Source organism: Vigna angularis, chromosome 6, assembly GCF_016808095.1.
Source record: "Vigna angularis cultivar LongXiaoDou No.4 chromosome 6, ASM1680809v1, whole genome shotgun sequence".
NCBI lineage: Eukaryota > Viridiplantae > Streptophyta > Magnoliopsida > Fabales > Fabaceae > Vigna > Vigna angularis.
In genome coordinates, this window is record NC_068975.1 from 1767549 (window position 1) to 1780625 (window position 13077).

Consider the following 13077-nt stretch of genomic DNA (forward strand, 5'->3'; position numbering starts at 1 on the left):
TTCTCTCTTTTCTTAGTTTCATTCTTTCTCTTTTCTGCTTTCCCTAAACATATTTTGGGTTTATTTTATTCTCTTTATAGAGATCATTGTTAGTTATGATATCCTCATAAAGTCTATGAAGTTCCTGTTGTATCTTGGGAGACTTACGCAATACACCATAAATAAGTCGTTAAGAATAATGAATCTACATGCCTCAAGAAATTTTGTTCGTATTTATGTCAGCTTTTATCCAACAATACCAACATAATTTCTCTTGCTGATATATCCAACAAACAATATATAAAGGTTGTATTATAAATTTGTCACATAATAATCACTTAATGTGTCATTTGCTAAAGAGATATTTTAAATTACTTTCCTAAAATGAAGAGATAAAATATATTTAGCTTAGAAACTAAACAATTTTTTAAAATAATTTGGAATAAAAAAAATTATTTAGCTTTTGATTAAAACTTGGATTGCTTCAATTTGAAGTCGTTGTTTTTCCATAATTGTTAAATCTTCGATGGCCGAAAGGTGGATTTTATTAAACTTTTACAATTGTGAATACCACTTTCTTCATATATATGAATTAATGTCCCCATTCCTATTTGGTTAAGTGTTATTATTGTATTTCATGATCTATGTTTCTTTAAGACCTTCGATTGCATTTCATGATCTATGTTTCTTTAAGACCTTCTATTGTATTTCATCAGTCTGTATGCATAGCAAGTGATTACTTATCCTGTATCATATTTAACCCCTTTTAATTGTTATGATAGGAGTACTATAGTAATTGTTTAAATAAGAAATAATTAACAATTTCATTTTTTTTAAATCAATTACAATTACAAAAATTTTACTCATTCTTCATTTTTGTTTACTATTTTTTCCTAATCTAAATAATTTCACATTATATTCTATTTTTCTTCTTTTCTTTCCTTTTCTAGTCTCCCATTTTCCATCACTTGATCCAAAGAGAGGCTACATCCTAAATTCGACCCCACGTAGGAAAAACATAATCTGGTAAAAACAAGTTTTTTACATTGAAAATACAAACAACGAAGGAAAAAGAAAGAAAGTATTTGGATCAATAGATACACAAGCCTATTTTACAATCATTCCTCCCCTTTTCTATTTCATCTCTTGCTTTTCCAATATTGATCAATAGATATTGAAGACTGGACCTGTTTTTCTCAATTAGGTGATACCAAAGTTCATCATGCTCAAGGGTGAGAGATTTTATTTCAAAAAACAAAGGAAAGCAAGGGATAATTAGGGCAGAAACTGATGCACCAGTGAATGTCCTCATTGGAAAAATTTCCGGAAACCGTTGAATATTGTTAGGGCTCTTAACTCACCAGCCCTCATGTCTCTCAGTTTTCTTCTGAGTATCTGCAATCATTATTAAAAGGCATCCAGAATTAGTGCACAGCATGTATTATATTGTGAAAGAGTCGTATGTTACCTTTGTTGAGTTGTGAAGTTACAAAAGAAAGTACCAACCTAATTTGGACTTGGAGGTCTATTATTTACTTTTGGTATTATTTCATCCTTGTATTTCAATGCTTCATTTTTCAGACAAATGTATAAACTTATATGCTTGACAATATTCAAGTGTATGCACCCATCATAGTCATTCTTACATTTTGGATTTGGGTTTAGATTTAACTCAACTATCCAAAACAGGTTTGTAAGAGGTTTTTCTTTCACTTATATGCTATATTTTCACCATATTGCTATTAGGATGTTATTGGACCCTCATAGATATTCAATCCTGCAAAACTTTATCCTTAACATGTTCAATCTCTAGAGTGTGAGAGAAGTGCTGGAAATCTTGACTAGAAATGTGATCAATTAAAACATAAATGGGAGACAAATTTCACCTTAAAAATTGGTTTTATACGGTTGAAGTAAGCCCTGACCAAAATTATGAGTTGCAACAAATGCATTACTAGGTAAGTGTGGACCCCGGTCCCTCCTTCCTAAATTTTGTTACAATAACATACAGTACATATATTTTTTTATAAGCATCCGTAATTTACAATTTAATTTGTTCACTTCTGAACCCTCTTCATTTTCTTTTTAAAAGTGAAGAAGAAACGTGTTAGGTTTCTTTGTTCAGGAGATCAAACAGAACACACTCTTCTCACAATAATCCTCCAAACAGCAAAAGATGAAAGTATGTGTATGTATATTATTGAATCTGTAATGTATATCAAGAAGAAAAACAAGTAAATGTTCCCCAAGGAAGCCTCCCTTCCTCCACTGGCCAGAGGTCCAGTCTAAACCAAAACAAAAATATCTGATATGGTCTCTCCCCCATTCTGTTTATTATTTATACTCTCTCTCTCTTCTAACAAACTAACCACCTTTTCCTGCCTCTAATTCTCTCCCCTCTTATTCCTCCTCACGTAAACCTTTAACTGTCTAACAAAACGTTTGTACATCAAACAAACTACGAGTGATTAGAAACAACGAAGCTATAATACTACCGGGGCCTATCCTTTTAGTTTTAAAAAAGCTGTAGTGATATGGATTAAGGGATGGAGAAATTTTAAAATGTAAGCATATAAACTTACATATTGAGCACGAAATAATATCCTTCGCTCGCTATTACACAAGTCCACAGCTAGCTGTTTCAGAAAAAGCCTTCTATTGAGTTGTTTAGGAGAAGTCACATCTAAATCCAGTGATCCACTTGCCTGCAACAAAACATATTCGAAGCCCATTTATGATAATTTTGATTGCCATGCAGGTGAAAGGGAAAGGGCTAGGATTAACTAATTTGATGTAACTTGATAAATGAGCGTTTTAAACTATGACTATAAAAGGACATTAAGCTTCCTTATTAAAGTGTTTCCTTGCCTGCAAGAACTTGTTGTATTTTGATATGCTTGCTTCACAGCTGTCTAGTATGAATTGCAATGCTTGCTCCTCTATTTCAGGATATCTCAAATCCTTCTTGGAGATGGTACTATTTGATGCTGCAGCAGCCATCTGTTAAAAGAATCACTCATAGGGTTATACAACATCTAAAGAAAATTCTCTCAGATTTTTAGTATCAGACCTCTTCAAAATTTTCTGCCATGCTTGAAGAACTGACAGCTAAATAAGCATAAGCCATTAATTCCAATGGCCAACCAGTTATCTGTATAGGAAAACACTGAGATCTGATAACAATAAAACAAAGAAGTTAGTATCCGGTTCAATTACAAGTGTATCTCAGAAAGAAATATTAATGTCTCCCATCTGAAAAATGACGTCGTAATTGAATCAGGAAAAAAGGTTTGCAACAATCGGCCATAGCCGTTTTGAAGCATGGACACTTCTACAAAGTAACTCACATGCTAAAAAGATAAAAAATACGAATTTTATGATAGTTTCAACATCTTGGAAAATTATATATTGGAAATACCTCAGTCCTGAGTGAAATCAACAAGTGTTGAAAAATTGCAATTGATACAAAATTTTCAGTGAATGTTTTGATAGACTTCTATTAAGGTATAAAATAGAATGCTTAAGAAAATAATTTTACAAGATCAGAAGGCAAGGAACATCATCCTTATACGTATAGGTATAATTATGTAATTTTGGGTACTCACGCTGATAATCCATATTTTTTCAACAGTTCTAACTTCTCCTTGTAGGATGCATCGGATTTCTTTAGTGACAGTGACAACTCAACTGAATCACTGGGATTGCCACCTTCCTTCGGAACAAATCCATAAGATAGCAAAAGCTCCCCATTTGATTTTTTTCCATATGAAATAAACACCTGTGTAATTTGATGCAGGCAATCAATTGCAATCTATAAATTTAAATCAAATAACTTCTACAGCTTCAATCAATTCATATTTTACTTTTGAGGAAATATTGCAAACTGCAGAGGCTTAATTGTTTTACTCGTGCATGTAGCACAGTGCACCTTTTCAAGGAACAAGGAATTTGTATCCATTTACTTGGGCTATTGTTTTACCAAAAAGTTTATCTAATTTAACAAATTCAAATCTGCCAATTTATGTTTACCTGCTCACCTGGTTGATAGGGCCGATCTGTCGTGAAGACAATTCCCTTTGATTGTTTGTCATAATCCAAAAATGTCTCCACCTGGATCAGTTAAAATAAATCATCATTAAACATCCTAAGGAAGAAGTTTGAGGAATCTATATATTTTTTGGGAAACAACATACCTCACAGCTATGATTTAGCATATCTGCCCAAGGAACCAATGCAACCTGTCCATCCATTGAGGGTAACCGAACCTGCATGGTACAAAAGAATATGAATGATATGTTCCAGCAAACAACCATTTGTTTTAACTATGAAACAACACAACCAAGTAACCACAAATTAATTGATTAAAATAGATTACATAAAAGGCCGAAAATAATATAGTCAGTTTTGAATTGAACAAATATTGCACATAAAATTATTTATTCTCCCAGTGATTACTTTTCAAATGTTGCAACTTTTGGAAAAGTTATTTCAGACCTGAGACATTTCAGCATTTGTTTAGTTTTGGATCTCAACTTTCTTTCAAAATCATCTCTGTATGAATTCATATGGCATAGTCTGGGCATGGAAGTTATATAGAAAATATGGAAATTCTCAGTAACCGTAATTGTATTGTGTAGAAGAGGAAGAGAATGAAATTTAATTTGGTTTCATTTCATCTACCCGGTTGACTCACCAAGCGCGAGAAAAGAATACCGAACGACCATTTGAAGGACTCAATGTTGAACACCTGAAAGTTACATGTATAACATATTTAGATAAACAGTATGTTACTGTAGATCGGTTTTCCTGAACTATTAACTTTCCACACTGTTTAATGTAAGATAATCACCTCATCAGGGAATAAATCAGGGTATTTGGAAAATATTCTGAGCCTCAAATCATTGTATCTAGAGAAGAAAAGGGAAATGATTATGGGAAGAGACAGGAATATTCAATAAAAAAAAAACACATTAGAATGAGGCTAACTACCAAAAAGAGAGGTGACCGAAAATAAATCCCAGAACAAATAAAAGGTACAAACAATTGGTCCATACGTTCCAATAACATTATTAATCCTTTCAGTTGCTCTCTCCCTAATCTGCGAAGCTTCCAAGTAGCGATCTAGCTCTGCTTGTGACCTGAAATGACATAAATACTCCACTGGTAAAGATGTAAGAGAGGATGTTAGATTTCTTGGAACAAGAAATCCATAACTCACACCAGAAAACACCAAACACACTCTCTGATACAGAAACACTGAATAGTCTATATTATTATTCTTGATGACAAAGAATACAAAGAATACTGCTCGAACACTTCCAAGGGAGCCCGCTCCCTTCAGAGGATACACTGGTCCTATCTCTAAGAAACAATGAAACATGTCTGCCCCTAGACATTCCCTTCCCCTTTCAAAGCTAACCCTTATCCGAACTAGACAAACAACCAACCTCCTAACGGCTCCCAAAACCCCCCTAACGACTATGTCTTATTTTTAACTCCTTTCCTCCTTTCATAAACCCTCCAAGTCCTATCATTACTCACCGGCCTTTGAACAACCTTGTCCTCAAGGTGGAACTTTGGGAATTGCTCCCTTATTGTCACCTCATCCTCCCATGTTGCAGCTTCAGGTCCTCCTTCCTACCACTCAATGAGCACCTGTGGCATGGCCACTCCTTGTATTGACTTTGTTCTTCTGTCCAACATTTTAAGGGGCCAACAGATTGGCCCTCCACCTAGATCCTCCGGTAGCTCTCTTCCAACTTGTTGGGTCCCCACTGCCAATTTAAGTTGTGACACATGAAAAACAGGGTGTATCCTGACTATTTCAATGGTAGTTGTACTCTAAATGCCACTGGCCCCACTTGCTTGGTCACTTGGAAAGGACCATAATACCTGGTAGACAACTTTGGGTGCAACCTGGTAGACATGGATGCTTGCCTATGGGGTTTGATCTTCAAGTATACCCAGTCCCTTCCTTGATCGTTGTTGGCCTCCTTTTCCTGTTGGCAAATTTAGCTATTTGATTCTGTGCCTTCTCTAAATGGTATCTTAATTGTCTGAGGGCCACGTCTCTATTCTGCAGCTCTTGTGCCATTGCTTCCACCGCGGTTTCTCCTGGCACAAACCGAGATAAGGATGGTGGGGCTCTACCATACACCACCTCAAAGGGAGTGTGCACTTAGCTGAACCTTGATAGTTGGTGTTATAACAATATTTTACCCATGGAAGAACATAACTCAAACTTTTAAGTTGTTCTAAACTAAAGCATCTTAAGTACGTCTCTAGGATCATATTGAGAATTTCTGTTTGTCCATTTGTTTCCGGATGGTAGGCAGTACTCACTAGCAACTTGGTGCCCTAAAGTCTGAACAACTCTTTCCAAAACAGATTAAGGAAAGTTGGGTCTCGGTCTCTGACTGTAGATGTAGGTATCTCATGTAACTTGACTATGTCCCTCACGAACACCACTTGGAACTCCTACCAGAAGGGTCTCGCAACCACTCTCAGCTTCTTATTGTTACCAATGAGGAGCATTGGTGTCTTGAAGATAATAATTTTGATGATGTTACAAAGTGAAAAATATGAAGACCCTTGTATTAAGTTTAAAAGCATTCTTGTATGTTGGTCCGCGAGGAAAGGGAACAAAGAGCCCAGATGCAATGTAGAGAAAAAGAAAACCGAACACAACAGCTAAAAGGCCGAACGGTTTATAGCAGTTGAAAGCCTAACAAAACAGATAAACACAACACATGTACAAGACCGAACGGTCACTAACAGATGATGGTCGAACACTGGCCGAACACTGTTAAAGAGCGAACAACGTTGAACACAAGCCGAACGATATTGAGTCCAACTAACATTGTAGAATAAAATGTTAAGAATTGGAAGGCGGAGAGAGGTTGAGCCGAACAGTGGACAACAGTGAGAGAGAAGAAGAAGGGCACCGAACGGTGGAAAGTTGTGAGAAAGAAGAAGAAGGGAGCTGAACAATGGAAGGCAGTGAGGAATCGAGCCGAACGACAGAAGGCAGTGAAGGCTCAAGCCAAACGGTGGAAGGAGGTGTGGAGCCGACCGTTTGAAGAGTTAATATCCTAACTGTTTCAAGTCTCACAGATAATCGATTATCACTTACAATAATCGATTATCACTGGCAGTTGTAATATGTCTCTTCAGTTTCAGACCAGTAGGCTATATATACTCTTTGCCAAACTCTTTAGAAATCATCTATGCCATTTGAGAATACAGTTTGTCTGAGGAAGTTCTCAAGTGATAGTGTTGTTCTTGTCAAGTGTTGTGAATAGGAGAAGCTCGCGCTTAGTGTGTCTATGGTTGGAGCGGGTCTCTTCAAGTTGGTTGAGCAGTTTTCTTCCGGTTCGTTTGTCGAAGGAAGGTGTTTTCTGTTCTTACTCTTTATTTCATTATCTTGTAATCTGTAAGACAATAATTTTTAGTGAAAAGGTTAATCACTATTAATAGTGATTAACAAATGGATGTAGAATCTTTTGATTCGAACCAGGATAAAATTTCTGTGTTGATTTTCTTGAACTCTTTACTTTCTGCACTTTTAGCATACCAACTATTTGATAAAAGTTCTCTAAGAAAATCAAGATTTTTTAAACGGACTATTTTAGCTTGTTTATTGACCGCTACACGCTTAACGCTCTTTGATCGCATTTTATACTCCGCTGCGCGACTCGCTGGTACCAACAATTGCAGCACTTATCCTCCTCCCCTTTCTCCTCCATCTTCCTGGACAAAGCATCTGCCACCTTATTAGAAGCCCCCGATCTGTTTACAATCTCAAATTCGTAACCCAACAGCTTAGCCAACTAGTTTTGTTGATTCTGAGGAGTTATTCTCTGCTTTAGGAGGTATCTTAGGCTCCTCTGATCCGTATGAACCAAAAACTTCTGGCCCAGAAGGTATGGTCTCCAATGCTGGATGGCCAACACCAAGGCCATCAACTCCTTCTCATAAATAGACTTGCAGAGGGAAGATTCTAACAATGACTTGCTGAAATACGCAATGGGCTTCTTCTTCTGTGACAACACTACACCCACTCCCCTTCCAGACGCATCACATTCTACGTGAAATGTTTGTGAAAAACCAGGCAGTGCCAAAACTGGCACTGTGGTAATGGCTTCTTTTAAAGCTTGCATGGCTTATGTGCTTTGAGATGTCTAGCTAAGCTGGCCCTTCTTCAGTAGGTTCGTTAATGGCCTGGCTATCCTCCTGTAAAAGCCAGTAAGGCCTAGGAAACCCCTTAAAGCCTTAATGGTTTTTGGTATTGGCCATTCCAGCACAACTTCCACCTTATCTCTATCCATTTCCACCCCTAGTCATGATATCATATGGCCTAAATACCTGATTTGTCTTCTCCCGAACTCGCATTTCTTTTTATTGGCAAAGAACTGTTGCTGTCATAGTGTACTCAACACTTGTTTGAGGTGCTCCTTATGCTCCTCCCGCGACTTACTATATATTAGTATGTCGTCAAAGAAGACCAATATGCAATTCCTCAGATAAGGCTTTAGGATCGTGTTCATCATACATTGGAATGTGGCTGGAGCATTGGATAAGCCAAAGGGCATAACCAGAAACTCATAGTTCCCTTGGTGGGTGCGAAAGGCTGTTTTTTGGATGTCTTCCTCCTTCATCCGTATTTGATGCTACCCAGCCCTTAGATCCACCTTCAAGAAGTAGTTTGTCCCTTGTAGTTCATCCAGAAGTTCTTCTATAACGAGTATCGAAAATTTATCAGGAATCGTTGCTTTGTTCAAGGCCCTGTAGTCAATACAAAACCTCCCGTTGCCATCCCTTTTTTTCACCAAAAATTACTAGGCTAGAGTAGGGGATGTTAGTGGGTCTGATCATTTCCATTCCCAACATTTCAGCCACTTGCTTCTCTATCTCGAACTTCATAAGGTGTGGGTACTGGTAGTTTCATCCATCCTTGTAGTTTCATCGTATTGGTCTATGTGAGACCTCTCGCTGAGAAAAACGAGAGCTCGATCTGCTTTTGTTCCATCTCTTTCTCTTCCTCTCCTTCACCATCCTCCTCATCTTTAGCCATGATCAAAACTCTGATATTCTTTTCTAGGCATTTGTGTCGTAGGCTGTAAGGACCTCCACAATGGAAACATTTTCCTTCTTCCCTTCTCCTAATATATTCTGGGTAAGGAAGATTCATAACTCCTTTGTTCGTGCTCTCCACTGCCATATTACTTCCTATCTTGGATCCCACTGTGATGTTGGACCCTTCTTTGCTTGCAGTACTTGCGTTGCTAGTAGTACCTTGCCCACTCTTAACTCCCCTGAATCTTTTAGTTTTGGAAACAACCCCAGATCCTCCTTGATATCGTCCCCATGATTGACTATTTCTGCTGGTCACTCCTTCACACCTTTGGCTATCTCCATAGGCCTTAGCAACTCCCTAGGATTATGGGGCCTGATTTGGCTCCTTATATCACTTTGCAGGCCAACAAAGAAATACCCCAGTAACAGCTCCTCTGTTAATTCTGCAATTTGGGCTAGATATAATCTTCCACTGTCCCCTTTTATCTTACCGCTGCCAGCTTTTCAAAAACTGAACACCTATCTCTCCCTCCAAATCTCCTAATCAATGCCTTTGTTAAATTCCCCTAAGAAGGGTTCTTGGTTTTCTTTTTCCAGAACCTGAACAATAACTTGCTCCCCCTTCCATGCTAATGTAAGCCAATCTCATCCTTTCTCTGGTAGTGACATTTTGTATATCAAAGAACTTCTCATCCCTGAATATCCATCCCACCGGGTCTACTCCTTCAAAAGTAGGTAACTCTACCCTCTTCATCTAGTCTTTTTGTATTTCCCCCTTTCCATCCTCCAACTCCTCTTCCAGTTCCTCCTTCCTTCCAAATTTGTCTCCATTAACCGACCCCTAGCTTCCTTCAGAACTCTTATCCTGGTTCTTGGCTTTCCGCCCTAGAGCTTTTGTCAATTCTTTGAGTTCTTGATCAATTTCCATATTTTCTTCCCTTAGTTCCTCCATTGCTCTTTCCAACATGCTGACTCTTCCTTCCATTTCTTTCTCCCTTCAATGATTTGGCAGGTCAGACCAATTGTTAGATTTCTTGGAACAAGAAATCCAGAATTCACACCAGAAAACACCAAACACACACTCTCTGACACAGAGAAACACGGAATAGTCTGTATTATTATTCTTGATGACAAAGAATACAAAGAATACAACTCGAACACTTCCAAGGGAGCCCTCTCCCTTCACATAAGGTACACTGGTCCTGTCTCTAAGAAACAACGAAACAACATGTCTGCCCCCAGACATTCCCTTCCCCTTTTAAAGCTAACCCTTACCCGAACCAAACAAACAACCAACCTCCTAACGGCTTCCAAAAGTCCCCTAACGACTGTCTTATTTTTGACTTCTTTCCTCCATTCATAAACCCTCAAAGTCTTATTAGAGGAGAATGAAAAAAAAAAAAAAACAGTGATGTATAAACCACATACAATTGTACATTGAAATCAAAATAATACTTTTAGAAGGGTTTTAAACACGCTATGCTCTAATTGTCTTCACCTTAATTTCATTTTCAGATAGGTTTTAGATTGGAGAAATTATTGTTAAGAAATCTCCTCATTCTATTTCCAACATATTGTCCTCAGCAAAGTTATAAAATATTTCAAACCCTAACTTCCATTTCTCACTCATTAATATTCATTTCTCTCATCCTTCTCAAACAAGCTCTAAAAAGATAAGAACAGTTCAGCTACCAGTAAAGAAGTGAGTAAGGTTGACGAGGTAAGGCTGATATATAATTGCTCCATCTTGAAGATTCCATGAGGCTAGCTTCACTTATGAGGTAAGTTGCAAGCAAAGGCCAATCTGGCACTGAATTTCTTTTCAATACCTCACCAGCTTCAGGGCAACTCCATTCCTAACAACCGGAACACACACCAATCAGATGCATTGGAAAGTACCTTAACTAGATTCCCATACTGAACCAACCAAGTTTTAAAAAGTTCCCATTTCCAATATCAGTAAAAACAATATTTCAGTGAACAGCAGACATAAAAATAACAAGCACTGCAAATCAACTAAGATTGTTCTTTATATTCATAGGGTATCAAACTTTAGCGAGAACTTTGAACTTAGTAGTGCTGTTGACACTGACAATAAAATTGGGATAAAACGCAAATACAGTACCATAATACTGTGGCACTGCTCTTCAACAAAAATTGGCCACACAAAGTACACCAATTTTAATTACTGAGATGAAATTTACCACTAAGGAAACTTTGATTGGCAAACAATTTTATCGCAGTTCTATCCAAATAACTAGCTACAACTGTTACATATCTATTGAAATCTAAGATTAATGCACTCAAATTAGGGAGAAGTTAATTGATATAAAAACATCGATATTCATACTAAGATATCTTTATTTAATATCCCAACACTTGTGAAAGATTTCTTTTTAAAGCTTTGTTGAAATTGTTAGAGTTAAATTTTTATACATTGTTAATCAATTAGAAGTCATCGTTACTATGACTTATTGTAAGACAATTATGGTTAAAGCGACCATACTTTTAGATGTTTGTGATATATGATACTGTACATACTCTTTACCAATTATTACATACTCTTTACCAATTATTACATACTCTTTTTACTTATTGTTAAATATCATTATTATATATGGATAATTTCAAGAGGGCAAGCGTGGCACAACAGTAAAATTGCACCTCACCTTAGTGGCTAATTGGTCATTGGTTCAAATTCAAAAACAGCTGCTGTAAGACTGCATACAATGACTCCCCCCATACCTTTGCACACCTTCAGCCACTAAGACTTTTCTTTTTTGTTTAATTACTCTTGTTACTCCTATAGTTAAGTAAATAATCTTTTAGACTGTATGCTTAAAAATAATCTCTTTTTAGTTTCTATACATACTACTTTTAATATCTTTAGTGGCTGAGTTTGACAATACGGACTTAAAAAGATTAAAAATGTTAAATATAGAGACTGTTAGATGTTAGACAAACTTTTCCATAAGCACTTTCAAGGAAGAAAAATAAGAAGAAAAATTGAAATTAGCTTCTCTATAGGGTAAAATTAGCTTATATATATATATATATATATATATATATATATATATATATATATATATATATATATATTTATTTATTTATTTATTTTCTCCTCAAGAAGTGTTTAAGGAGAAACTTGTCTAAGTCCGTCCAGCCAGACCCATAGAGACCAAAATGAATCACTTCTAAAGTTTAGAAACTAAATGCTAAATCTATATAACTTCATATTTTAAATCGACTTTTTTTTTTCATTTTATTTGTAAAACAAGACTACTTACGAAAACAAATACTACACGATTGAATAAACAAAATAGTGATGGTAACAACTAAGGTTTACAGAGTAGGTACCAACAAATTTGAATAAAAAAGGTTAAACAATTGGTAACAACCAAAGATTGCTAGTAATGTACCAACACATTCAAATAAAAAAGGTTAAACAATATTGATGATAACAACCAAAATTACTAGCGAATGTACCAACAAATTTAAATAAAAAAGGTTAAACAATGGTGATGGTGAAAACCAAAGATTACTAGTGAACGTACCGACAAATTTGAATTGAAAAAAGTTGAATGAATGGGAAAGAGGGGTTACTGAATTGGGAGTGATGACAAGAGAGGGAGGCACAAAGAGCAGCTTCTCCCCTTTCCTTATGTTCTTCAAAGCCACAAGTCCTCTCTCTCCCACCTCCACCCTATCTATCCCCATCTTCTGCGGTGGAAGACCCGATTCCGACAGCCAATTCTGCAATGCCGACGCACTCTCCAGCGACTCAATCTCGCACCCCCAAGCCACCGTATTCTGGGGAGTCGCACCGGCGGACACCGAGCATCGAACCTGGGGCTTCCGAGGGAAACTCAGGGGACGGTGAGACACCTGGATGTTGGGTTGGAAAGGGGGAAGGAGAGTGGAAAAGAAGGTGATTGTTGAAGCTTCGGCCATGGCCGAGATGAAGACCACCGCCAAACTGAACCTTATCTTATCAACTTAAATTCGAAGAGAGGAATGGTGCTA

General features: G+C 37.0%; 1 protein-coding gene across 2 annotated transcripts; it reads right to left on the bottom strand.

The window, feature by feature from the left end:
* Positions 1 to 963: 963 nt before the first annotated feature.
* Positions 964 to 13077, bottom strand: LOC108343141 (ribulose-1,5 bisphosphate carboxylase/oxygenase large subunit N-methyltransferase, chloroplastic). Of its 2 annotated transcripts, none has more exons than XM_017581228.2 (12): positions 12658 to 13077; positions 10747 to 10910; positions 5034 to 5117; positions 4829 to 4886; positions 4673 to 4726; positions 4173 to 4244; positions 4009 to 4089; positions 3585 to 3757; positions 3050 to 3152; positions 2848 to 2979; positions 2562 to 2684; positions 964 to 1374 (listed from the first exon to the last, which is right to left on the bottom strand). In XM_017581228.2, the coding sequence occupies exons 1-12, from the start codon at positions 13003 to 13005 to the stop codon at positions 1288 to 1290; spliced, it is 1479 nt and encodes a 492-aa protein (XP_017436717.1). In that variant the 5' UTR covers positions 13006 to 13077; the 3' UTR covers positions 964 to 1287. The 2 variants fall into 2 exon arrangements, with proteins under 2 accessions (XP_017436717.1, XP_052734683.1); XM_052878723.1 differs by having other exon boundaries at positions 12609 to 12749.